At 51.8% G+C, this 26,329-nt stretch overlaps 2 protein-coding genes across 5 annotated transcripts in view; both read right to left on the reverse strand.

The window, feature by feature from the left end:
* LOC137421326 (uncharacterized) overlaps positions 1-26,329 on the reverse strand; it is a 147,748-nt gene that overhangs the window by 94,461 nt on the left and 26,958 nt on the right. For 2 of the 4 annotated variants that reach the window (XR_013624178.1, XM_078782252.1), the window contains exon 2: positions 10,559-10,622. The exons of the other annotated variants lie outside the window; for them this stretch is intronic. The gene's annotated coding sequence lies outside the window, so the exon portion shown is untranslated. The remainder of the gene's footprint in view (positions 1-10,558; positions 10,623-26,329) is intronic. 4 annotated transcript variants of the gene reach the window in all.
* LOC144890708 (uncharacterized) lies at positions 3,460-16,186 on the reverse strand. The gene is made up of 4 exons (XM_078772459.1): positions 15,326-16,186; positions 14,058-15,084; positions 10,858-10,883; positions 3,460-3,688 (listed from the first exon to the last, which is right to left on the reverse strand). Exons 1-4 carry the CDS (start codon positions 15,706-15,708, stop codon positions 3,460-3,462), a joined length of 1,665 nt encoding a protein of 554 aa, XP_078628585.1. The 5' UTR covers positions 15,709-16,186.

Genomic DNA, 26,329 nt, shown 5'->3' on the forward strand with positions numbered 1-26,329 from the left:
AAAAAAAAAGGTCCGGATCCAAATCCGAGAATTTTTTAAGTGATTCTTCACCATTGGGAGATGAGGCCAACAATAATATCTCAAAAAGTTGTGGACAAGGTAAGACAAAATTAGGTGGATACGAGTTGGTTAGAGGTGTTAAGAACAAGCCGATTGGATTTGGGTTCCGATCCAGCCTATCAGTGGGATTCAAAACGTAAACTGTTCACCAAGTGCAGGTTCTCTACCGAGTGTCATTCTACTTTGTTCTGTTTTGCCAAGTGTCGCTCTATTCATGATTTGTACAACATGCGCGCAAATCAAAAAACAGGTTTAAGCAATCGATCGTGTACGTACGTACGTACGTGTCTGCATTTTATTAAGAGTGTACATCGAAAACCGTTCGACGGAGGAAATTGAAACTTTGCCACATGTTACATGACCATTTGATATAGCACATATTACTTGGATGACACCTGCCCCCTCAGAACTTACATAGTGAATTTAACAAAGCCAAATGGCCAGAGATAAAAAGAACAGAAGAGTTAGCTCGCACCAAGGCCTTTTTAAGACTGCGTGGGGGAAGGAGAGAGGGAGGGAGAGAGGGTGAGATTGAAAGAGAGGGGGAAGAGGAGGGAAGGAGAGAGGGAGGGAGGGAAAGAGGGGGAGAAAAAGAGAGGGAAGAAGAGGGAGGGAGGAGAGAAGAGGAAGAAGGGGGAAGGAGAGAGAGAGGAGGAAGAAGGGGGAGGAGAGAGAGAGAGGGAGGGCGAGAGGCGGAAGAGGGAGGGAAGGAGAGAGGGAGACATGGAGACCCATTTAGGTTTATGGATAATCCTCTTGAAGTTGCGAATGACGTCCTGTGTTTACTGGATTTAATGGAGGTCGAAATATGAAACATTGATTATTTTTACTTCGTTACTATTGCAAAAATTATGTGATAAGGGATGTATTCAATGGATACTCAGCCAGTGTCACCAGGGCGGACTTCGACTGGTTAATCGTAATTTCATTGACAATGTACCCTGAATTTGGTCAATTCCCTTGAGGAAATTTGGATCTGAATAACTTTAGCCCAATGTGTCCTGTGTAGTTAGTTGTGGAAGCAACTTCAGTGCTTTCAATATTTATAAATATTCCAAATGTTGGAAGTCCAGTGGTAGTCTGGTGGCCTCTGGTGGACCTTTTCAAGTAGATCCTCACCTTTCTTACATATAGGTCACCATACAGAGATGCGGTATTCCAATATTGATTGTACTGTGGTTTTGTAAGGTCAGAGTAGCCCTTTCCTCCCCAGTGTTGAGAATGACTTCTTGATGATTTAAACAGATTCTACTGGCAGTTTGAGAATGTTCAATTGAAGGAACATATGATTACGCAACATGCTTCACTTGAGATCCCCAGTTATCATCAACGAATGGGAAGTAGAGAAGCAGTTTAAGCGAATGAACCCACGGAAGGTGAGTGGCCGCGATAGGAGGTGGAAAAATCCGGAAAGAATGTCATCAGTTGGCAATTCCTTTACCCTTGATGTTCCAGAAATTGCTCGACATGCATGCTGTCCAATGTTGCTGGAAATCAGCCATCATTATTCCGGTGGCCAAGAAATTGAGGCCTGCTAAAACGGAATGATTACCGGCCGGTAGCTCTCACTTCGGTACTCGTGCAGCGAGTGCTTTGAGCGTATAGTGTCAAAGCGTCTTTGGGATTCTCTTCCTCAATGTGTTGATCAGTTGCAGTTCACACATCAGGAAAACCAATCGGTGGATGATGCGATCCTGACTCGAATCCACACAATCTAACAGCGCATGGATAAAGTTGGTTGTTACGTTCATGCAATTTTTGTTGATTTGTCATCAGATTTAATCCCACGCAACCATTCGACCTTATTGAGAAATTGAAAATTATCGATGTCAATCCTCCGCTCATACTTTGGATTCGTAATTTTCTTTAGAACAGGATCCGAACAGGTGTCAGTTCCTCGCAACAAACTCAATCTCCAACAGAGTTGTGTGCTCTCACCACAACCTTTTATTCTCTACACTCATGACTGCCGATCTGAGTATGATAATACAACAACCTTGAAGTATGCTGTTGATGCCATCATAGCGGGTGGGCATAATGAAGAACAAGCGTTACGCCTCGGTCCCCCGTCGGTGAAGTGATGTGAGTTGACAAAGTGGAAGACGCAGGAAACATGGAAGAGTCGATAATATTTGCGAGTGGGTTGGAGATACACCCACACACCAGATTAGAAGTTAGTAGTTCGTTTATTTTTCAAGACATTCCACTCACAAGGTTCAGGCATATATGGTGGCGGCCATCTTGGATTTTGACGTGGCGACCCAATTTTCAATAGCGTTCTTCCTTATGCCTAGATACAGTCGCGCACCAGATTAGAAGTTAGTAGTTCGTTTATTTTTCAAGATATTCCGCTCACAAGGTTCAACGCACGCACGCACACACGGACGGAGGGGAAAACCATAGTCCCCCTTACGCTCCGCAGTGCGACGGGGGACAACTAGCTGAAGTACCCGGCATTGCCCAAGGAAATTCAATGAAATATGCATTTAAATATTTCCTGCATAACATATTGGGGAATGTTGGCCTCATGGTTTTGTATGAATTACTAATCTTGGGCATTGCAAAATGCGCTCGGACCACTTTCCCTTCTTTGCTCTTAATTCTATTTTTTTTAATACAACATATCACTACAACCTCAACATAAGATCTTCACAATATTGTACATATTACCCGATCGATCCCAATAAAAAAAGAATGTCGGCAGTGTATAAGCATAAGACCTGATCAAGGCCTGAAGGCCAATTATCTGGTTTTATCTGGGGTCAATATTTTTATCCAAACATAGCCCTTGGCATTCGTCTGGTTGAAAGAGTAGCCCGTGCAAAGCTAGGCTGCCCTGGTTCCTGCAGGGTCCGAATGCGTAAACAAACGAACAAACACCCAAACAAGCTTTCTTCTTTATATTGTTACGGTAGAACATACCATACCCTCCGGTGGTGTACCTTTCTTTTGTTCCTGGATGGAAATTTAGACGGCCGAGCAACCGTTGGTACCCGCCGGGCTAATGCTAATTTTGTTACGGCCGATCGCTACTCTGGGTGCGAGCAATGGCGGACCAATGGAAAAAAGACATTCACGGACAGAGGGAAAGGAAACGTTTAACGATTTGATTTATTTACAAGTATTTACAGTGTAATTTTTCAATAGGAAAGAAAAAAGGACGACAAGCAGGAACTTAGCTTATCCTAAGCCTTATTATGATTACAATAAATAAACACTACATGGGCCCAGCACTCATTTACGGAGGAGGGGCAGGGTAAAACAAACGTTGGGAACCTGTTAGCAAAATGGCCACGATGTTACCAGATGCTTCTCCTCGCGATGCCTTTTGTCTCGACCTCACCAACGAGCATCTGGCCGGCAAACGGCAGTCCCGAACACGAGAAGCTAAAGGTGATCCTAGCACGAACACGAGCAGGTAAAGTTGATCCCAGCACGAACAAGAGTAGATAAGTCGATTCCCAGCACGAACAAAGGCAGGCAAAGTCTATCCCAGCACGAACAAAGGCAGGCAAGCAGGCACGTGTAGAAAAAGTCCAAGTCATGAACACGTGCACTGAGAGGGAGTCCGGGAGAGTCCGGCCAAGAGAGAGAATCATGTGCCATCACCATCATGAGAGGGTCTGGCCTAGAGCCCACATGCACAGCCAACAAAGTCCGAGGCCAAGAGAGAGTAATGCAGGCACGTGCGAGATCAACAATGTCCAAAACCAAGAGAGTCAAAAAAAACATGTTTAATCACCTTTTGTCCACCCTCGCTGAGGGTGGGGGGGGGGGGGGGGGGGTGAGGGGTGTTTGATGGTGTCCTGGGTCCCGATTGGTGGAGCCCGTCACTCCGCCCCCATTAGCTCTCTTGAAGGGACTCAGGCCGTAATTGGTGCATATCCCAATGGTCTTTGGTCTGTCTTCTGTCCTTAAAGACTTTGAATCAACAACTGTGGATGCAATATTGATGCATCTGCCTGGTTCATTATCCCTTATGAGTAGATGGCCTGTCTTTCCTTCCCCAACGCATAAAGACATAATAACCCGAAATAAGGGGAAGGGGCTCAGATAATGGTCTGCTATGAAATAACTATCCTAAGGCACCTGTATGGTGGTTGCCATTACTTTTTAGTGGTTTCCTAAAACCGCAACAATATATTACTATCAGAAGTACCCGGCGTTGCCCGGTGATGTTCTAATCGTGTTGGCATTTTGAAGAAATCAATGTTTAAAAAAAAAAAATTTGTAGCTTTTTGCTTAAAACACTTCCTGTGCCGACACTCAATAAGAAAAAATTATATTTTATACTAGCAGAAGTACCAGGCATTGCCGGGTGGGGGAGGGGAGAGGGGATGGGGAACGGGGGGGAGGGGAGGAGAGGGGGGGAGGGAAGAAGAGGGGGGGGAGGGGAGGAGAGGGGGGGAGGGGGAGGGGTAGGCGGGGAGGGGAAGGGGGAGGGGGAGGGGAAAGGTGAGGGGGAGGGGGGAGGGGGAGAAGGGGGGAAGGGGAAAGGGGTAGGGGGGGAGGGGGAGAAGGGGGGAAGGGGTAGGGGGGAGGGGAAGGGGTAGGGGTGAGGGGAAGGGGGAGGGGGAAAAGTGCAGGGGAAAAGGGAGGGGAAGGGGGAAAAGGGAGGGGGAGGGGGAAAAGGGAGGGGGAGGGGGAGGGGGAGGGGGTAGGGTGGAGGGGGAAGGGAGGGGGAGGGGAGTACGGAGGGGGGAGGGGGAAGGGGGAGGGCCACAACAGTCAACAATGACGTTGCAGTTCTCATGGTCGGAGAGCAGCACAACAATCGCGACATCGTCCTGCATCTCTTCGCAACAGCACGAAGCGGTATTTGGAGAATCACCGATCCTGTGACGCCCTCCAGTACCGGCGTTGCCGGGCGGGGGGAAGGGAGACCCGTACATTACACACATTACACACACACAAACTGTGTTTTATGTTCAATGGTCTGGCGGCAGGGATGGAACATCACGTGATCGCTCTGAGCGAATCAGCACGCTGCTCTGCCACATGCTCAGATTCCGTGTATAATATTCCTCGCTGAAATGCGCTGAGGTAAATATGAATAAAAAATATGGATCTCGTCAAATATTTTTAGGTAGGCCATGTCCTTCCCAGGCTCAATGGCCATGTCTGTGCCAAATATCAAGTACGTGAGCCTCTCCGTTTAGGAGTCTATCGGTAACATTACACACACACAAACTGTGTTTTAATATGTTCAATGGTCTGGCGGCGGGAATGAAACATCACGTGATCGCTCTGAGCGAATCAGCACGCTGCTCTGCCACCGGTCAGATTCCGTGTATAATATTCCTCGCTGAAATGCGCTGAGGTAAAAATATGGTAAAAAAATATTATGAAATAATTTTTTTTAGGTACGCCATGTTCTTCCCAGGCTCAATGGCCATGTCTACGCCAAATATCAAACACGTGAGCCTCTCCGTTTAGAAGTCTATCGGTAACATCACACACACACACACACACACACACACACACTGTGTTTTATATATTATATAGATATATCACACACACACACACACACACACACACACACACACACACACACACACACACACACACACACACACACACACACACACACACACACACACACACACACACACACACACACACACACACACGCATCAGCTGTTCTCAAGTAGCACATTTTTACCTGACATGACCTCTGACCATTTGACCTCTATCTTATAAAGTAAATCACAGTTAATATAGAAATGAAGGAGCTGGGGCTCCCACGTCGATCGGAAGAATGGACGCGACAAAAAGCTGGAATTCATCCGAGTTGCTTTAATCAAACCAAACACTCAGGCACTCTCAAAAGCCCCTTTATCGGGCAGCAATATATATACATATTATCCCAGAGCGTTTGCCCAGGAAAGGCGAGAGGGGCCGTGGCCCAGCGTCCTGGCTGCAGCCTGGCAAGTTGAGGGCGAGCCTGCCCGGGCGTCCTGGACGAGCCCGGCATGGTGATCGCTCCGCGTCCTTGATAGGTGCAAGGCGATTGTGAAAACCCAGCGGTAGCCGCTACACACGTCCCCCCAGAATCGACTTGCACCGGCAGGGTCAATTTGAGGGGGGTCCTGATGACCCGGTCGAAGCGACCCCTGGCGGGTCGTGGGAGGGGGTCCGGTGTGGTGGTGGGCGGTCGAGTGGGGGGCACCGTGGACAGGGGGCGGCCTCGCCGCGGCGGAAGGGCCACCCGTGGTGGGTGGTCGACGTCCACGTGCGCCGGCTTGAGGCGGTCCACCGCAATCCGGTCCGACCTGCCGCCGATGTCGATGACGAACGACTTGTCGTCCCGTCGCAGCACCCGGAAGGGCCCGTCGTACGGCGGCCGGAGTGGCCCCCGATGTGCGTCGTGACGCACAAAAACATACTCCGCTGTGCGAAGTGCTGGGGGGACGTAGGACTGGGGGTCACCGTGGTGGGATGTTGGCACGGGGGCAAACCGTCGGGCGGCCTCCTGGAGGTCCGAGCGCTGGTGAGCTGCGGACCAGGGACTGGTAGCGTCGGGCACGAATTTGCCCGGGACGCGTAGCGCCTGGCCATAGACAAGCTCGGCGGTGGATGCCTGGAGGTCCTCCTTGGGGGCCGTGCGGAGGCCCAAAAGGACCCACGGCAGCCGGTCGGCCCAACCGCCGTCTTGAAGGCCGGCCATGAGCGCGGCCTTCATGGAGCGGTGGAATCGCTCGCACAACCCGTTTGCTTGGGGGTGGTAGGCCGTAGTACGGTGGAGCTTGACCCCCAGGTTGCGGGCGACCGCGCCCCACAGCTCGGAGGTGAACTGTGGTCCGCGGTCTGACGAGATGTCCGCCGGTGCGCCGAAGCAGGCGACCCAGGTGGCGATGAAAGCCTGCGCCACGTCGGCGGTGGTGGTGGAGACGAGGGGAACGGCCTCCGGCCACCTGGTGGTCCTGTCCACCATGGTGAGCAGGTGTGTGAACCCCCGTGACGGGGGGAGGGGGCCCACCAGATCCACGTTGATGTGGTCGAAACGTCGTTCGGGCACGGTGAAAGGTGCCAGCGGGGCCTGGGTGTGTCAGTGGACCTTGGCCCGTTGGCAGGCCGTGCAGGTGCTGGTCCAATCGCGGACGTCCCGACGAAGGCCGTGCCAGACGAATCGCGCCGACACCAGCTTCTGGGAAGCTTTCCGGCCCGGGTGGGAAAGGCCGTGGAGGGAGGCGAAGATGCGGCGTTGCCAGGTGACGGGCACGATGGGGCGAGGCTGGCCTTGGGAGACGTCGCAGAGCAGGACAGTGTCCGCGAAGGGGATGTCGGCCAGGCGGAGGCCCGTGTCCGCCGCCCGGAGGGCTTGCACCGTGGTGTCGGTGGTTTGATCCGCCGCCATAAGCGCAAAGTCCACGCCCAGGCCCCAGGTGGACCGCGTTCGCGCTGGCCCGGGAAAGACAGTCGGCCACGGCGTTGTTTTTGCCGGCGACGTGCCGGATGTCCGTGGTAAACTCCGACACGGCGGAGAGGTGGCGCTGTTGGCGGGCCTACCACGGCTCCGTGACCTTGGCCATGGCGTAAACCAACGGCTTGTGGTCGACGAACGCCGTGAAAGGTCGGCCCTCCAGGAGGTGGCGGAAATGGCGGACGGCCAGGTGTAGACGGAGGAGCTCCCGGTCAAACGTGCTGTATTTGAGCTCGTTCGGCCGGAGCTGCCGGCTGAAAAAAGCGAGTGGCTGCCAAACCCCGTTCACCCATTGCTCATGTACGGCGCCCACCGCGTAGTCGGAGGCATCCGTGGTGAGGGCGATGCGAGCGTTGAGCACCGGGTGAGCGAGCAGTGTTGCGTCGGCGAGGGCCCACTTTGAGCTTTGGAAGGCCGCATCCATTGCTGCGGACCAGGCGATGTCGTGCTTGGCCGGCTTGCCCCGAGGGCTTCGTAGAGGGGCCGCATGAGTTGAGCAGCGCGGGGCACGAAGCGGTGATAAAAATTCACCATTCCCAGGAATTCCTGCAGGGCCTTTATGGTGCGGGGACGCGGGAACGTGGTGATGGCCTCGACCTTGGTTGGCAGCGGCACGGCCCCGTTCTTGGTGATGTGGTGGCCCAAAAAATCAACGGCCGTCGTGCCGAAGTGGCATTTGGCCGGGTTGACGATGAGGCCGTGCTCGCTGAGGCGCCCGAACAGTGTTCGGAGGTGGAGGAGGTGCTCGGCCCGGGACGTGCTGGCGACGAGGATGTCGTCCAGGTAAACGAAAAGGAACGGCAGGTCACGCAGCACGCCGTCCATCAAGCGCTGGAACGCCTGAGCCGCGTTCTTGAGACCAAACGGCATCCGCAAGAATTCGAATAAGCCGAACGGCGTGATGACTGCCGTTTTAGGGACGTCGGCCGCCCTGACAGGTACCTGGTGATATCCCCGTATGAGATCAATTTTCGAAAAAATGACCCATCCCGCCAGACGGGCGGAGAAGTCTTGGATATGCGGGATCGGGTACCTGTCGGGGGTGGTAGCGTCATTGAGACGGCGGTAGTCGCCACACGGGCGCCATCCACCCCCCGGCTTTGGCACGATGTGCAGTGGTGAGGCCCACGCGCTATCGGAGCGCCGCACGATGCCGAGGTGCTCCAACGCGTCGAATTCGGCCTTCGCCACGGCGAGCTTGGCTGGGTCGAGGCGGCGGGCCCTGGCGTAGACCGGCGGGCCCGTGGTTGGTATGTGGTGCTCGATCCCATGCCGTACTGCGACGGCCGAAAACGTCGGCCGCGTGAGGGCCGGGAACTCCGTGAGCAGGCGAGCAAGCTCGTTCGCCGCCGGGACGGCGCATGCCAGCTCGGTCGGCGCGGAGCTGCTCAATGTGCATACCAGGGAGCTGAAGGTTTCGGCGTTGATTAAACGACGCCGTTGGACGTCCACCAGCAGTCCGTGTGCGCAGAGGAAGTCGGCGCCTAGCAGAGCCATGGGCACGTTTGCGGTTACAAACGTCCAAGCAAAGCGTTGGCCGCCGAAGCAGAGGGTGACGTTGCGCGGGCCAAAGGTGCGGATGGTTGATCCGTTGGCCGCAACCAAGGAGGGGCCCCAAACCGCGGATTGCCTGTCCTGGTCAGAGGCGGGTATGACGCTCAGTTGGGCGCCGGTGTCGCACAGGAAGCGCCGTCCGGACGCTTTATCCGTGATGAACAGTAAGTTGCCCGTGTGGCCGGCACTCATGGCTGGTAATGAACGCCGGCCCGGCCGTTTCCCGGCCTGCCGAAGGTGCACGGGGGTCGGCATGTCCGGGCCTTCTGTCCGAACCTGGCATGATAGTAACACCACGCTTGGTCAGGTGGAGGCCCCGGTCGTCGTGCTGGAGGTGGTCGGCTCGGTGTAGCGGCCGCCAATTGCGTCGGCAGTTCGGTCGTCGACCGTGCCGGGTGCTCGGGCGCCATGGGTGTTGCGTCGGACGGCGGTGGGTCCCATGTCGCCGCTGCGATGCGCTGTCCTGCAGCGGAGATCTTGTCGGCTTCTCTGGCAAGGGCCCGGGGATCTGTGATCGTCGTGCTTGCCAGGACAAGGCGTACCGGGTTAGGCAGCTGACGGAGGAACAGCTCCCGGAACAGGAATGCCGGAGAGTGCTCGCCGAGCAGTGAAAGCATGTAGTCCATTCGCTCGGAAGGGCGCGTGTCGCCGAGCTCGTGCAGGTCGAGCAGGCGCCGTGCGCGTTCCGCCGATGGGAGGGCGAAAGCGTCGAGGAGAAGCTTCTTAATCGCGCCGTATTTGTCAGCGGCTGGCGGGCTCTCGAGGAGGCTCAGGGCGCGGGCCGAGGTGGCCGAACCGAGTGCTGCTACCACATGGTGGAAGTGGGTGTCGTCGGCCGTGATGCCTCGCAGGGCGAACAGGGAATCCGCCTGTGCGAACCAAACCGCCGCGTGAGCCTCCCAGAAAGTAGGCCGTTTAAGGGCGACTGCCGTGTCCATGTCGGTAGGTCACCAATGAAGGAGCTGGGGCTCCCACGTCGATCGGAAGAATGGACGCGACAAAAAGCTGGAATTCATCCGAGTTGCTTTAATCAAACCAAACACTCAGGCACTCTGACAAGCCCGTTTATCGGGCAGCAATATATATACATATTATCCCGGAGCGTTTGCCCAGGAAAGGCGAGAGGGGGCGTGGCCCAGCGTCCTGGCTGCGGCCTGGCAAGTTGAGGGCGAGCCTGCCCGGGCATGCCCGGGCGTCCCGACCGAGGCCTGGCAAGTTGAGCGCCGGCCTGCCCGGGCGTCCTGGACGAGCCCGGCATGGTGATCGCTCCGCGTCCTTGATAGGTGCAAGGCGATTGTGAAAACCCAGCGGTAGCCGCTACACCATCGAGTTATGCACCAGCATAGCATACAGTGAATGTCTCAGGTATGATCATAGCGCTGAATGACCGAGTTCTTATAACGGCCGCGTAGCAGGCAAAAGACGCCTGACACCTGGGTTCAGACGTTAGACAGAATGTCATGACACTAGGGAGACAAAGAGGAGATGGTAAAGAGGAGTTAAAGAGGACAGAAATCTCACCTGTAAGGAATAAAATGATCCATGGAAACATGGCGTCTTGTTCGCTTCTTCACTTGTTCAGTTTCTGGAGAGAAAAGTAAATTCAGTAAAACAGAGAGAGTGTCCATTTATAACTTTATACAACTCACAGGTTCATTTTATAAGTTTTTAAGCAAATATATTGTCGCGTGATTTTCCAGGTGTACACCACAGGGATCACGGATAGCCAAAGCAAGCTTTTAACTCTAAGGCGACTGATCAAATGTGGATTTTACTATATATACGGAGGACGAAAGAGAAGGGAAAACTGAAGAGCTGACCTGTTGTCCGCCAGCAGTCCCAAAGCCTGCAAAGAAAATAACTCAAACAAAACGGGTTCAAATGTACAAAAATAAACAGGTTTATTAAAACGGAATGCCGGGACAAAGAGAAGCGCGACGGTAAAACTAAGTTCCTAAACGGGACGTCCCCCACACCAGATTTGAACACAGACGAAGGGAAGAATAACCTGGAAAATAATGGAGCGTGTGTGCACTTAGTTCCAATCACTGGTGGGACCTCGTCAGGGTCTGCGAACGGGTCTGGAGTTCCTTACGTGGGAACACTCCCAGTAGGCCTCAATGCACCCTTTCACGCTACAGCGCTTGTACACTCGTCGTTCGCACGGAGAACCGCAGTTCCCGGGCCGCGGCTCTTCCTGCAGCCTCTGTACGTCTCCGATGGCGTCTCTGAACACGGTCGGTCCGATCGCTTCCTGGAGCCCTTCGTCCACGCACAACCATCTTCCACCAGAGTCCGGTACCAAGAGAAGAGAGTCGATGGCAGAGGAAGGCGTGAGGAACAAGCGAGAGAGAAAATGTCGGTCCGAGAGTTCGTTTATTGACCATCTCGTGACGTCATCTGTGCCTCTCCACCAATGCCCGCAGGCCACCATGCATGCTAAGCTCTCCATCATTCCACACGCAGTCCCCTTCTGATGGCATCGGTCAAACCTTGCCAATCAGCGAGTTGCTTCTTGCTCTGGCCTTCCTGTTGGTCAACTCCCACCCAATCACTGCCCTTCTCGGCGTGGCTCAGCCTTCTCGACCGATGTGTGTCTGTCAGGCGGGATTGTTAGCCCTAGTGCTCAATGCCCTGCTTCCGGTTGGTTTTTATTGTTATTTAGTGTAGTTTAATGGCAATTCTAACTCGTGTCTATGGTGCGGTGCCATAAAGGACAAAGGATAGATCACAGAGGTTTGACTAACAAGGTCGTAGTTAACATAATCCCTATAACTAGTGTTACGTGGTCCTCCCGGTAACGACCTGGTCTTGGTGACCCCTGGACCGTGGGAGGAACCCCGCAAGAAAGATATATGATTTATACGCTTTCGTAACGCAACCAATATGAAAGACACAACAATTCAAGTCAATAAGAACCCCCCACACCAAGGATCCGGATTAATGGATAATCTATTCCCAATCAATCGACAACAACCAACCCTCAATCAACAATATTACTAAGATGTAGACTCATCAACAATAGCTCTAAGATGGCCATCTTATATATTCCTCCCTTGAGCCCCACTCACGGCTCCCTCCATGGTCAATGTCTCTCACAATGTCTCGGGGCCCCTGTAGTTCGATCTCCGCACGCGGGCGGTTGAACGGACCCTTCCTGACGTGCTTCAACCATGCACGTCCCGTACCGGGAACGGCTGCTGCCGGGGGACACCTCCTTGGCAGCCCACCGAGGTCGGTGCTCGTGATCGCGGCTCCGGGGCTTGCAAAGCGCGCGAGGCCCAAGGCGCCTGCCGTACGCGTCCTTGTAGACGATTAGGTGAACGGTGCCGGACGCTTGGTTCCGTGCAGGAATCCCCAGCAACTTAACGCGTAACCGGTAATTACCCCGCACAGGTAACTCCTCTCGCCAGACGGGCTTTTCAAACTCAGCGTTCCCAACGCTGATCAATATCGACGCCGCTCGTGTCGGAGCTGGGCGAGGAGCAGAAGATGGCCGCTTTCTCCCGGACCTCGTGTCTTTTTTCTTCTCCCGGTTCACCATTCCGTTTCCGGTCTCTTGTTATCAGGAGCGCCTCTAACCATTTAACCACAACCTTTAATAGAATAAACATTAATAAGCAATGACCTGAATAGTAATTCACATAAATACGAAATCCGTAACACTCCCCCCCTTCAAGAAAGAAAGTTTGAACCCAGCGAAAACTTTCTTTGCAGGCCAAATTTGATAAACAAACAAGATAACTCACACCCCAAATCATCAGTTCCCCCGGACACAATTATCACATCTCAAAAAACAAAGCAACAATATTTCACAAAACCCCCAGAGATTCCAAAGGTAATTCACTCTGGAAAGCGTCACACTTCTAGTTTCTCTTGAATGCCGGTTAAGGGGTGGTGACCAAAACCCCAAAGTTAAACAACTCGATAGCACTTTTTCGGGAGGCCAAGCTGAGTATACACTACATGGACGCCTTAAGGAATGTGGAGTTCACGGTTAGTCCGGCGAGGAAAGTTCATTACATGGACGCCTTTAAGAACGTGGAGTTCACTGTTAGTCCGTGCAGGAAAGTTCACTACCTGGACGCCTTTAAGAACGTGGCGTTCACGGTTAGTCCGTGTAGGAGCCCAGGCTCGGCGGCTCCGCCGTATATAGTGCTTCAACTTCTCCGGACTCCTAACAGTTACGGTGGGACCACTTGACCCAGTAGTCACCTGACTGGCGGTCTCCGTCTCGGCCAGTGCTCTGACAATCATTCTTTCGGGGGATGCCGTAACTCTGGGAGCCTCCATAGTAATATCGGCTGCTGCCAACACCAAAACTACCGCCAAATTGTCCTCTTCTGTAGACCTCTCGACGCCTACGAAATGCCTTCCCTACGGTTATGGTCCGACCCTCCAAATCCTTACCATTCCAATTCTTCTCTGCCTCTCTGGCGTCTTTTGCGCTTGCAAACGTGACAAAGCCGAACCCTCTTGACTTTGACTGTTGCGTTTCCCTGTCTTTTACCAACCGCACTTCCACCAGCGGCCCATATCTGTTGAAGACAGAGGTCAGAACTGCTTCCTTTGTTTTGAAGTTCAGTCCCCCTACAAATAACTTGGTACTTTTGTCGCCATCCCGAGCTGGTGTGGTGTTATTTTCCCTGCTGGGCTCTTTACCAACCCCCGGGGTACCATAAACTTGACCCCCGGCCAAATCATTCCCGATAACCACAGATACTCCCTCTACAGGAAGCGTGGCTTGTAAACCGACGGTGACCGGTCCTGACACCAAATCGGATTCCAAATGGATGACATGAAGTGGGGCACCAACACAGCCACCGATCCCTTGCTACCGAACACTATCACCAGTTGCTGTACTCTTTGACAATGGCAAAATGCCTTCAAGCATTAAGGATTGATGGGCTCCTGTGTCCCTCAATACCCTAACAGGTCTTGGGTTAGTCAAGTCTCCCTCCAGTGAGCCAAACCCCTCATAAATAAATGGTTGGTAACTCTTCTGTGGGCGATTTCTTACGTTTGGCATCGCATTCGGAGTTGTACTCGTCAGACTCCGCTCTGGGTTGTCCCTTTTCATGAGGTAACAACTGGACATCAAGTGTCCAGGTTTTTTGCAAAAGGTGCAAGTAGGCCCGGAGGAAAAACTCGTGGTCTGCCTCGGGCCCCCCGGGAAATAAGTTTGTCTTGGGCCCGTAGCTCCCTGATTTCGAACAGTTGGGGTATCAGAGTTGTCCCCATAATCCTCTCGAGGCCGCCGCCATGTATTGTCGTTCTCCGCACCGGGTGTTCCATAACTCCCCTGCTGAAGTCTCGGCGAGGAGTTAGGTTTGTGGACCCCTATCCGGTGTGTTAAGGCATAATCATCTGCCATGGTGGCTGCGTCCCACAACTTTGGTACTTTCTTTTCCTGCAGGTACACTTTGATGTCCTCGTGGACACACTGTTGAAATTCCTCCACCAAGATCAAGTCACGCAATGCTTCGAAGTCTTTCCCGACTCCTTTTGACTCACACCACTGATCAAACATGTTTTCTTTCACTCTGGCAAACTCCACATGGGTCTCACTCTCCCTCTTCCTGGCATTCCTGAATTTTTGCCGGTAAGCTTCAGGAACCAACTCATAGGCTTTGAGAATGTGCTTCTTCAATACCTCATAATCTGCACATTGGTCCATTGGTAGCGCCGAATAAATATCTTGAGCTTTACCCACCAGCACACTTTGCACTAGTATGGTCCAGGCCTCCTCCGGCCAGTTTAACTGTCGAGCCACTTTCTCAAAGTGTGGAAAAAATTTAGCGACTTCCTTTTCACTGAAGGGTGGAACCAGCCTCACATGTCTGCCCACAGCCCAGGTGTTCTGGCAAGGTGTCGGCCCAGTCAGCAAGGGTGGTACCTCTCCCCGTTCTCTCATTAACTCCAGCTCCTTGAATTTAATTTCTTGCTGAAGCGCCATGTCACGTTCCTTTAATTCCCTTTCGGCTTTTCTCTCCTCTGCTTCGAGTTCCCTTGCAGCTCTCCTCTCCTCTGCTTTTCTCCCTTCTAACCTTTCCTGGAGTTCTCGTTCCACTCTCCTTTCTTCTTCTGCTCTTTCCTTTCCTCTGTTTTCATCCTTTCTAACCTTTCCTGGAGTTCTCGTTCCACTCTCCTTTCCTCTGCTTGTTTCTCTTCTCTTCTCTCCTCTCTTCTGCTTTCCTTTCCTCTTCTGATCTTTCCTTTTCTGCTTTCCTTTCTTCTTCTGCTCTTTCCTTTTCTGCTTTCCTTTCCTCTGTTTTCATCCTTTCTAACCTTTCCTGGAGTTCTCGTTCCACTCTCCTTTCTTCTGCTTGTTTCTCTTCTCTCCTCTCTTCTGCTTTCCTTTCCTCTTCTGATCTTTCCTTTTCTGCTTTCCTTTCTTCTTCTTTTATCCGTTCCTGGCTCTGTAATTGCAACTCCAGTTTCCGGAGCTCAACGTCTTCTGGTTCTTCGGGTAGCCACTCCCAGGCTAACTCGTCCCATGTTCCTAATCCCACCATAGATTGTATCACCGCGGTCTGCAACTCTGCCTTCCTCAAATTAGTTCGGACCTCCAAGTTAAAATGTTTGGCCAATTTCAAGAGGTCCGATTTTAGTAACGCTCGGAACTGTGCCTCACTCGGGGTTACCGCATAGTTCTGTGCCACAAACGCCATGGTGCCTATCGTTAACACCTGTTAACCTTCACCCAAGACTTTACCACAATTTCCCAAAAATTTACCAATTAATAATTAATTCATTAATTTTTATTAATAAAAATATTATTTTATACAATTTTATATCCCGGAATTCAATTGGACGAGCCCCCAATTCTGTTACGTGGTCCTCCGGTAACGACCTGGTCTTGGTGACCCCCGGACCATGGGAGGAACCCCGCCAGAAAGATATATGATTTATACGCTTTCATAACGCAATCAATATGAAAGACACAACAATTCAAGTCAATAAGAACCCCCCACACCAAGGATCCGGATTAATGGATAATCTATTCCCAATCAATCGACAACAATCAACCCTCAATCAACAATATTACAAAGATGTAGACTCATCAACAATAGCTCTAAGATGACCATCTTATATATTCCTCCCTTGAGCCCCACTCACGGCTCCCTCCATGGTCAATGTCTCTCACAATGTCTCGGGGCCCCTGTAGTTCGATCTCCGCACGCGGGCGGTTGAACGGACCCTTCCTGACGTGCTTCAACCATGCATGTCCCGTACCGGGAACGGCTGCTGCTGGGGAACACCTCCTCGGCAGCCCACCGAGGTCGGTGCTCGTGATCGCGGCTCCGGGGCTCGCAAAGCCCCAGGCGCCTGCCGTACGCGTCCTTGTAGACGATTAGGTGAACGGTGCCGGACGCTTGGTTCCGTGCAGGAACCCCCAGCAACTTGACGCGTAACCGGTAATTACCCCGCGCAGGTAACTCCTCTCGCCAGACGGGCTTTTCAAACTCAGCGTTCCCAACGCTGATCAATATATCGACGCCGCTCGTGTCGGAGCTGGGCGAGGAGCAGAAGATGGCCGCTTTCTCCCGGACCTCGTGTCTTTTTTCTTCTCCCGGTTCACCATCCCGTTTCCGGTCTCCTGTTATCAGGAGCGCCTCTAACCATTTAACCACAACAACCTTTAATAGAATAAACATTAATAAGCAATGACCTGAATAGTAATTCACATAAATCCGGAATCCGTAACACTAGTTAACATGCCCCATTCCACGTAATGGGGACGAAGATACACCTTAATCCGACATCTGGGCTAAACAGGTCCTCTACTTATTACAAGGTGGTGGTTCTTCTTCTTCACGTCAGTCGGAGCATGTTACCCACACAAATCTACCTGGTCTAAAGTATCTCTACCCCACCGACATAATATATGAATAAATAGTTGGTGCATACTTGTGAGAAATTTATTTACTTCATATGGGTTATTTACACACACTATTTACTCCCATTACCGTGTAATTATAAGCATACATTTTATAAGTTACACTTCATTGTTAGATTATCACAATCAAGTTCATAACCAAGATTCTTATACGTCAATCAACATTCCATTGATGTCATTAATTATATAATGTATATAACAATATATTATTGTTATATTTATTGTTATATAATGTTATATAATGTATTATTATATAACAATATATTATTGTTATATAATGTATATTAATTATACTAGGGCATGCCCGTACTATATATATATCTAAAATTATATCCCCCCCCCTATTTACATGAAATGGTTTGGTCCAAAGCGAACGGCTTGCGAGTGGTGACAATCCCCCCCCTCTATTTACATGCAATGGTTCGGTCCAAAGCGAACGGCTTCCGGAGTTTGGTAAAGAAATCGCCATCGCGTACACAAACGCGCAGGAAAGCGAATGAATCGCAAATTCGTTTTTATTAGTTGTAAAACATAATGCCCAATTATTCAATTAGCGCCAACGTATTTTGGCTGTTTGCAATTTAATCGCAAGGCAAAGTAGAAAGAGAAGAGGGAAAAAAAGAAAAGCCTTGCCTTGCTGCAAACAGCTGCTGCAAACAACAACAACATGGAAGGCTGCACTGTCCGGAAGTTGGCATATCGCAGTTACGATTATTTTAGTGTTAATGGCCAATTATTCAATTAGCGCCAACGTATTTTGGCTGTTTGCAATTTAATCGCAAGGAAAAGTAGAAAGAGAAGAGGGAAAAAAAGAAAAGCCTTGCATTAACGCATTAACGCTTGCATTGCATTAACGGTTCGGCACACGTGATAGCTCGCTGCTCTCTGATTGGTTGAAGCGTTTTTTGGACATAGCTCGGTAGGTACTTGTCCGATTAATTACAAACCTTGAAAAGGCACATCCTCGGGTCCCCAGCAATATACCTGGCAAGTTTCAAGTATATCGGACCCGTGGTTGTCGAGAAACAGCGGTCACAGACAAACACACAGACACACAGACACACAGACACACAGACACACAGACAGACACACAGAGATTGCTGGAATTATAGATAGATAACAATATACATTGTACACATCATCGACAATGGACATTATACAAATCAACAACAACAACATGCATTTTAAAGGCCATATTCCCTGCTAGAGTGGGGGTTAGCCTTGCGGTCCCCATGACAATCTTCTCCATTTTGCCCTATTTTCTGCATCTCTCCTTGTTAACCCCCTTGCCTGCATTTCCTCTTCCACCATCTTTAGCCAAGTCTTTCTCGGTCTTCCCCGTCTTCTACTTCCTTCTACATTCATTTCCATCACTCTTCTCAACCAGTCACTTTCATCCTTCCTCAACACATGACCAAGCCATATCAACCTGTTCCTCTTCACAGCATCAATCACAGGCTCTATTCCCATCATCTTTCGCAATTCATCATTTGTCTTCCTCTCTCTCAACGATACTCCGCACATCCGTCGAACCATTCACATTTCCACCCTTTCCAACCTTCGTTGCTGCTCTACGTTCATTACCCATGGCTCGCTCCCATAAATCATAACACTTCTCACACATGCAGCATACACCTTTCCCTTCAGCTTCAACGACACTCCCCTCATCATCAGCACGCCACTCAGTTCCCGAAACTTCTTCCATGCACATCTCACTCGAGCAACCGTTGCCGAGTCTGATCCACCTTCTCCATTCAGCATGTCTCCGAGGTAGCAAAATGTTTTCACACCTTCCAGCTTCACGCCGTCTCCAAGATCCAACTCAACATTTCCTCCATCTGCAGCTCCCTCTGTGCACACCTTACATTTGTATGTAGCTGCCACACTGGTTAATGACCCTCTCAGACCACTACATTTTTGATGAACCCACTCAGCGCAAATTGTACACTGAATGGAGTTCACTCTGACACCCTTCCTACACACAGCACAGGGCCACTTCCCAGTTCTTTCCACCTCACCACATGCTTTACCACTTGCCATCACCTTCGTCTTTCCGATATTCACCTTCAGACCTTTTGTCTCCATACATTCCTTCCACGTGTACATCTTTTCCTTCAGTCCATCCATACTGTTACAGACACGACTTTGATGTTAAAGTGGGCCGAGCGGAATGGCCGTCGTGTCCGCACAAATTACCCGACTATACTCGACGTTGACGAAGTCGCGCGATGCTGGCTCAATAAGAAAAAGAAGACACCCGGCTGGATTACAATAACACAATACGACACCAGGGGTTCAGTTCTCAAGACCTCCGGAGGAGGTTATATTAAGGCGGAAGGTTAGATTACAACTACAAGAGGGACAGCATAGAAAGACAAGCACTTAGACACAATCTTATATTAACCCCGGACAGACGACAGACAAACGGGACAAGGCTGACTCACACGGGGGTTGATGAAAAGGACAGCAGGTATCGATGGCTCAAGGTGCACTCTTGGCTCAAAGCAGGGTCCAGTACGGTCCGGTCCAAAGATGCGGGGAGGTATCGTCGCGCTGGGGGTGGCGGTGGCTTCCTCTGCTCTCCGTAGTTCAGGCGCATCTCTCTCAGCGCTCGCAGGTGGCTTTCCTTCTCCAAGCTGGGTGCGCATCTCTCTCAGCGCTCGCAGGTGGCTTTCCTTCTCCAAGCTGGGTGCGCATCTCTCGTCACATCCGGCGCGTGGCCGCGTATATCCGGCGGGGAGTGACACGCCCTCGGCTCGTTAGCTCCGCCTCGTGGAATCGGCACGTTGCTTCTCATTGGGTGCGTGCGGGGGGTTTACCAGGCTCCGCCCTTGACGAGGAGCTGACAAGGAGCCCCTTCGTGGTAACCCCGTGGAGCGCATGGTCTGGAGCTAATCGAGCCGGTGTGAGGACGCATCCTCCCCCGCTCCGCCGCCATCTCCTCTGTTGTTGTTGTAATTGTTGGGGAAGAAGATGGAAGGAGGTATGGGAAAGGTCCTAAACTCACTACTGATGCCATATAATCACATTCTGGTGCAACGAAGAGTCATAATTAATGGAGACGAGGCCTTAACTGACATAGAATAAGAATAACTAGGAAGATGTCCGAAAGTTGTCTACGTGTGGTGCGGTGGACCTGGGCACGACATTTAATGGGGGAATAAGGGGAAGGTCGGCTCTACTGATTGTTATTTACATGCAATGGGACTAGGGAATGGGGGATCGGGGAAAGTTGGGGAGTATTGGAGAAAATAGGGGAATATTTACAAGCGGATATGGAGGCCAAATTCCATATTCGCAACATTGCACCCTTCTCTACCCTCGGGGCGTCCCGACCCGATAAATTTTTACCTACTTTAGTGTGGCACGCAATGTAGTTCCCTCTACTATTAACTCTACCCTGAGTGCGACAGTTTTACAGATATTCACAAATGAGTAAATATGTCCCCCTGCGACGTTGCACCCTTCTCCTCACAGAAACACACCCACAGGATAACCGAATCCGGAAAGAATTCTCAAACTAAACATACAGCCGGTAGGGAGCATTATTTACAAGACTACGCTGCTATTTACACTACGATCCAGGACCTGTTTTTGGAGGAACACATGCAGATGTTATGCATAGAGAGAGCGCGCTTGCCAACATCGATACACCAACCCATGAGTGCTCTGTGGCCGACGGCCTTTAATAACGTACAGAGCACCCTTTCCCAGCATCAAAAGCACCACCCCACCACCAATCGGTGCAGTCACCATTGTTCAATGATTAAAAATAAATGCGACAACCCCTAACCCTGCAGGTGTCTCTTGCTCTTCTTGTGGTGCACTTGGTGTTAACTAAAAGTGGTTCACCTGTATGGCATAGGTGCCACGTTGACCCATAGGTCCATCCCCGGGTGGTGCTTGGCCGCAAACGAACTGCGGTCCATTGTGGGTGGCCACAAACATTGCGGTCCATATGGTGTATCGATCCCGGCAGCAAACAGCGAAAGTGCAGGCCCACAACTGCGCAGCCAGCACCTCTCTCTCCTCTCTCTCTACCCCAAAGCCAGATCCTCGGAGGTGGGAGACAAAAGAAGCAGACAAGTGAGTAAGGTGGTAAGGGCGCAAAAGTGCACGCAATACAAGATGATGCACACTGGGGGCACATGGGAACCAGGTGAGACAGGTACGTTCCTATCGTACGCCCCCCCCCACCAGGTAACCTACATGGCCCCTCCCTTACCCCTTACTGTATCCACAAAACACAACACTACCCATAAACATCTACTTTACAAATCGACAAACATCCCTACTGTCTTCCCCGTTCCTCCCATAAACCAAATTCGTCTTCTCTCCCTCCTAACCAATCAAATTTGCCATTTTCAACTCTCATCAAAATTTGCCATTACCAATTCATCATCAGTCCCTCCTAGGGAGGGAGAGATGGAATCACCCCAATGTCTCATCCACGTCGTGATGCGTCTCACAAATCCTCACAGCAATTCTCATTTCTGCAACACAACCAAAGAAAACACAGGTGTGGAGTCATCATCATCACCACAGGTAAGTGGCTGCGTATGGTGCGACAGGTTCTTCAATCCTAACTATTTCCTAAATGACTTTAACAACTTTACACTACCCGGGGTCTTTCTCCGGCCAAACCCTTGGCCCTCTTACTCTATGGGTTCTAAAAACCAATTCCCATTGGCCAACCTGTGGTGCTTTTCAATTTGGGGTCTCACTCCCCCGATTCATCTCCCGGTGCCCTCGCACAATTTCTGGGCTGCGGCGTGTACCTCTCCCAGTGGGTCTACCCACCTGCACACCTCCACCACTGCAGTTGCCTCCGAGCTTACCTGCTCCTTACCCTAACCTAACTACCTGGGGAAGGCCCTCTGGCTCTCTCCCCACTCCGTGCCCTCTCTGGCACTGGGCTGCCCGATCCACACCCGGGATCCTCAGGCACCCACTCACAACTACCGGCTCCCAGAGCCCACCTGCGGCCTCACCTGGCCGACATCCTCACAGTGGTGGAGTGCCCAACCAACTACACACACTAACAGGCTACACGCCCAGCCATTTCCACAACACTAATGCACCCATTCACAACACCATTCTGCAACCGCACCACAAATGCCAATATCCAACCACAATTTACCTGCACCCTCTACCTAACACTTACACTACCCGCCCCGGGTACTCGTGAAAGGGGTCCACTCTTCCCCCATCCACACCTTCACACCACGCACACCACTCCATACCACTTACTCCAACTCTCTCCACACACCTGTACTTGCACACCTGTGCTCTCACACCTGGTGCCACCTGCACCCTTCTCTCCCCAAGCGCATTCGCGCTGATCCACAACACTCACTACTCATACACTGCTCCACACACCTGTCCAGTTGCACACCTGTGCAATCACACCTGTTCAATTCTCACACACACAGCATCATCTCAGCTAACTACTCCCTTCTGAAACTTGCGCTTCCCAGTCGTCCCTTTAAACTATTGCGCTCCCTCGTCATTATCATCCATACTAATCTACCTGCGTCCCCACTACAGGTATCAGTCACTAACTAAACTTAACGTTACCTAATGTCAATCTCTTCTAGATCCCTACACACCATATCCTAACCCACCCGGGCTAGTTTTCACTGCCATACACCCCATAAGCTATTGCTCCTTTGCCCCCACCTGTGAGGGATGGTGGATTTGCCATCCCACCACATCGGGGGTCTCTCACTACCAATTTCGCTCGTCCAAATCCAACAATTCAAAAATTTTCCATTTACTGCCAATTCTATTCACTTTTCTAATTTTCGTTTTAAATCACTATCACTATCACCATCACCCGTCTACTTATTACATCCTCTCGGTGAGCCAATTCCTATCCAAAGCCCGGCTTCGTAAAGCCAAGCAATGGATGCTGGTTGTTTTGTGCCAGCGGCTGGATACGTCCGGCACTCGGTGCAGGGACGGGGGCTTACCCGTGCCGAGATCCCACACACCACCTCGGCGTGGAGCCATCCAATGCCCCGATCTAGACCTGCCGGCACGTCTCACCAAAAAGTGGTCGCCATGACGACCCTTTCTATCGGGCCGCCCGCTCCGCCTAGTGGAGCAAGGACGCGGCCGTTCAAAGCGAGGCCCAGCACGCACCGAGGGCCCGATTCGGCTAAAAGTCGACCTAACCTCTAACCCGTTTAATGTCGATGCTTCACCTGCATGCTTACACCCCGCAGCCCGTTCCTTGCTCACACATCCAGCCGTTTCCATGCTCCTCGTACCGTTCCTTACACACCCAGGCGCACCCATTCCACTCACCGCCTTGGTCACACACCTGACCACCGAACACTTTGGCACACACTCGTTGGTAGCACACCTCACCAATACACCTCTTCGCGCCCCCTCCTCGGTCACCTCCTCTGTGACAATCACAGGTGTGCCCTCATTCGCACACCCAACCACGTGCCTCACCACCAACTCCAGCGTGCATTCCCACTCACGCTCTACCATTCCAGGTGTGCATCCTTCCATCCCAGGTGTACATCCTCGCTCACCTGTCACAACTAACTCACGCTCCATGTCACTCTCACTACTTCCACCTCCATTCCTGACAGCGCACTCACCCTTACTCTTGACAGCGCACTCTTTCCCCATGCACCTGTCCGTTACACACCTTCCTCGCGCACACTCTCCCGTCACACCCTCTGTAACACTCACCACAGGCATGCATTCTTCCTTGCCTTTGACAGCGCACTCTCTCCCCATGCACCTGTCCGTTACACACCTTTCTCGCGCACACTCTCCCGTTACACCCTCTGTAACACTCACCACAGGTGGACACTCTTCCTTACTTCTGACAGCGCACTCTTTCCTCATGCACCTGTCCGTCACACACCTTTCTCGCGCACACTCCTGTGCACACTCTCCCGTCACACCCTCTGTAACACCCACCACACCGCGCTCCCATGTGCTCCCTCGCACACACGCTACGACCGACTCACTCTCGCCAGCACACTCACTCCTTGGCACGCACTTTTTCCTCACACACCCCAGAGTCGGACTGTCTCGCACACCTCCTCTTTCGCACACCAGACCTGTCGCACACTTCACCCACGGCCTCTCACGAACACCCGGGTCTATCTCGACCCCCAAGCTTCTTAAATCCCCTGGCGCATCATACGCACGACCATATTGGTCACCACTTACACCGGGTCCTCTTCCTCTTCGCTTCTCCTCCATCACCTGCGAATCCCTCATCCGGTTAATGAGCACATCATCACGATCCAAACACAGACTTTGGACCAATTCTTTTATCTCCTCTTTTATCTCTTTCTTATCCCCTCTCCGTCGCTTCTTAATTTCGCTCATCCCTTCTTCCACTTCTTCTAATTTGTGCTTCACCTCTTTTATTCCCCGGTACGTCTCCTCAAGCTCATCCTCTAAGGCTACCTTGACCGTTTCCAGGTGCGTCCTCACCTGCCGGTCCTTCGTCTCCATTACCTCTATCACCTCGTCCAACCTCGTTGTCAGTCCCTCACGTACCATCTGACATTCCCTCTTTGTCGCTATCAAGTCGTTTTTTATGTCGTTTTGTGTCGCTTTTAAACCTCCTAATACCGCAGTGTTCCTTTGAACCTGCTCCACTAACTCCGTCTGTCCCACCGTCAGCTGCTCCACCTCCTGCGTCAGGTCCTCTATGCCCCCTTGTAACTTTACAGTCCCCTTTCTCACCTCTTTCTCCATGCGCTCCTTACAGTGCCTCACCTCCTCGCGCACTCCTCCGACCTCCTCACTCACTCCTCTTCTGATCTCCTCTCCCATCACTTGCATCTCCTGCCCAGATGCCACCCTCATCTGCTCCATTTCCTCCCTGTGAGCATCCAGTTTGGTTTCTACCCCCATTCTGACCCCCTCTATCTGCTGCTCCATTTGTTTAACTTCCCTTTCCGCTTGGTCCCTCATGTCCCTCAATTTGCCTTCCATACTGTTTTCTAACCCCTCTAACCCATTTTTCACTCCCTCTATCTGATTCTCCTGGGCAGCCATTCTATTTTCTACCCCCATTAACCCATTTTTCACTTCTTTTATCCCGTTGTCTAACCCCTCACCGGTACCCCTCGCTTCGTCCCTCATTACCCCCATTTCGTCCCTCATTGCCCCCATACTGTTTTTCATTTCTTCATTATTCTTGTCCATAAGGGCCTTCATTTGTATAAAAAAAAGGTTCAAATCCACCAGGGGCGCTGCCACGGTCGCGGGCGCGGTGACCAGCGAGGCGCCATTTTGCGCTCCCGCAATGTCGGGCACAACGACGCTATTTTGTGCGTCTGCTACCCTCGCTGCTTCGCTCTCCTCCTGTCCCTCATGTCCCTCAATTTGGTCCTGGACCGACCCTGCTTCACTCTCCCCTACCGGACCCCAGCCGTCTTGATCCGCCATAGCGCGACTTTCAAAATTCGAGTTTCGTAACACCAATCCAAATTTTGCTGTTATAATTTCGTCGAGCGCAGTAACCGCGGGACCGCGCTCCGGATCGATTTGGTCGAGCGCCGTACGCGCTCCGGCTCGATTTTCCCTCCCAAAATTTGGGCCTAACTAATTTAGTCCCGGGTCCGAATCTCACTCCTCGACACCAATTGTTACAGACACGACTTTGATGTTAAAGTGGGCCGAGCGGAATGGCCGTCGTGTCCGCACAAATTACCCGACTATACTCGACGTTGACGAAGTCGCGCGATGCTGGCTCAATAAGAAAAAGAAGACACCCGGCTGGATTACAATAACACAATACGACACCAGGGGTTCAGTTCTCAAGACCTCCGGAGGAGGTTATATTAAGGCGGAAGGTTAGATTACAACTACAAGAGGGACAGCATAGAAAGACAAGCACTTAGACACAATCTTATATTAACCCCGGACAGACGACAGACAAACGGGACAAGGCTGACTCACACGGGGGTTGATGAAAAGGACAGCGGGTATCGATGGCTCAAGGTGCACTCTTGGCTCAAAGCAGGGTCCAGTACGGTCCGGTCCAAAGATGCGGGGAGGTATCGTCGCGCTGGGGGTGGCGGTGGCTTCCTCTGCTCTCCGTAGTTCAGGCGCATCTCTCTCAGCGCTCGCAGGTGGCTTTCCTTCTCCAAGCTGGGTGCGCATCTCTCTCAGCGCTCGCAGGTGGCTTTCCTTCTCCAAGCTGGGTGCGCATCTCTCGTCACATCCGGCGCGTGGCCGCGTATATCCGGCGGGGAGTGACACGCCCTCGGCTCGTTAGCTCCGCCTCGTGGAATCGGCACGTTGCTTCTCATTGGGTGCGTGCGGGGGGTTTACCAGGCTCCGCCCTTGACGAGGAGCTGACAAGGAGCCCCTTCGTGGTAACCCCGTGGAGCGCATGGTCTGGAGCT

Source organism: Myxine glutinosa, chromosome 1, assembly GCF_964187855.1.
Source record: "Myxine glutinosa chromosome 1, kmMyxGlut1.1, whole genome shotgun sequence".
NCBI lineage: Eukaryota > Metazoa > Chordata > Myxini > Myxiniformes > Myxinidae > Myxine > Myxine glutinosa.

Excerpts from the sequence above, each read along its gene's own strand:
- LOC144890708 (XM_078772459.1), bottom strand. The coding sequence starts at position 15,708 with ATGGCGTTTGTGGCACAGAACTATGCGGTAACCCCGAGTGAGGCACAG. Across the intron at positions 15,085-15,325 it reads GAACGAGAACTCCAGGAAAG|GTTAGAAGGGAGAAAAGCAG; the intron begins GTTAGAAAGGAT and ends ACTCCAGGAAAG. Across the intron at positions 10,884-14,057 it reads CTCCGAATGCGATGCCAAAC|GCTTTGGGACTGCTGGCGGA; the intron begins GTAAGAAATCGC and ends TTTTCTTTGCAG.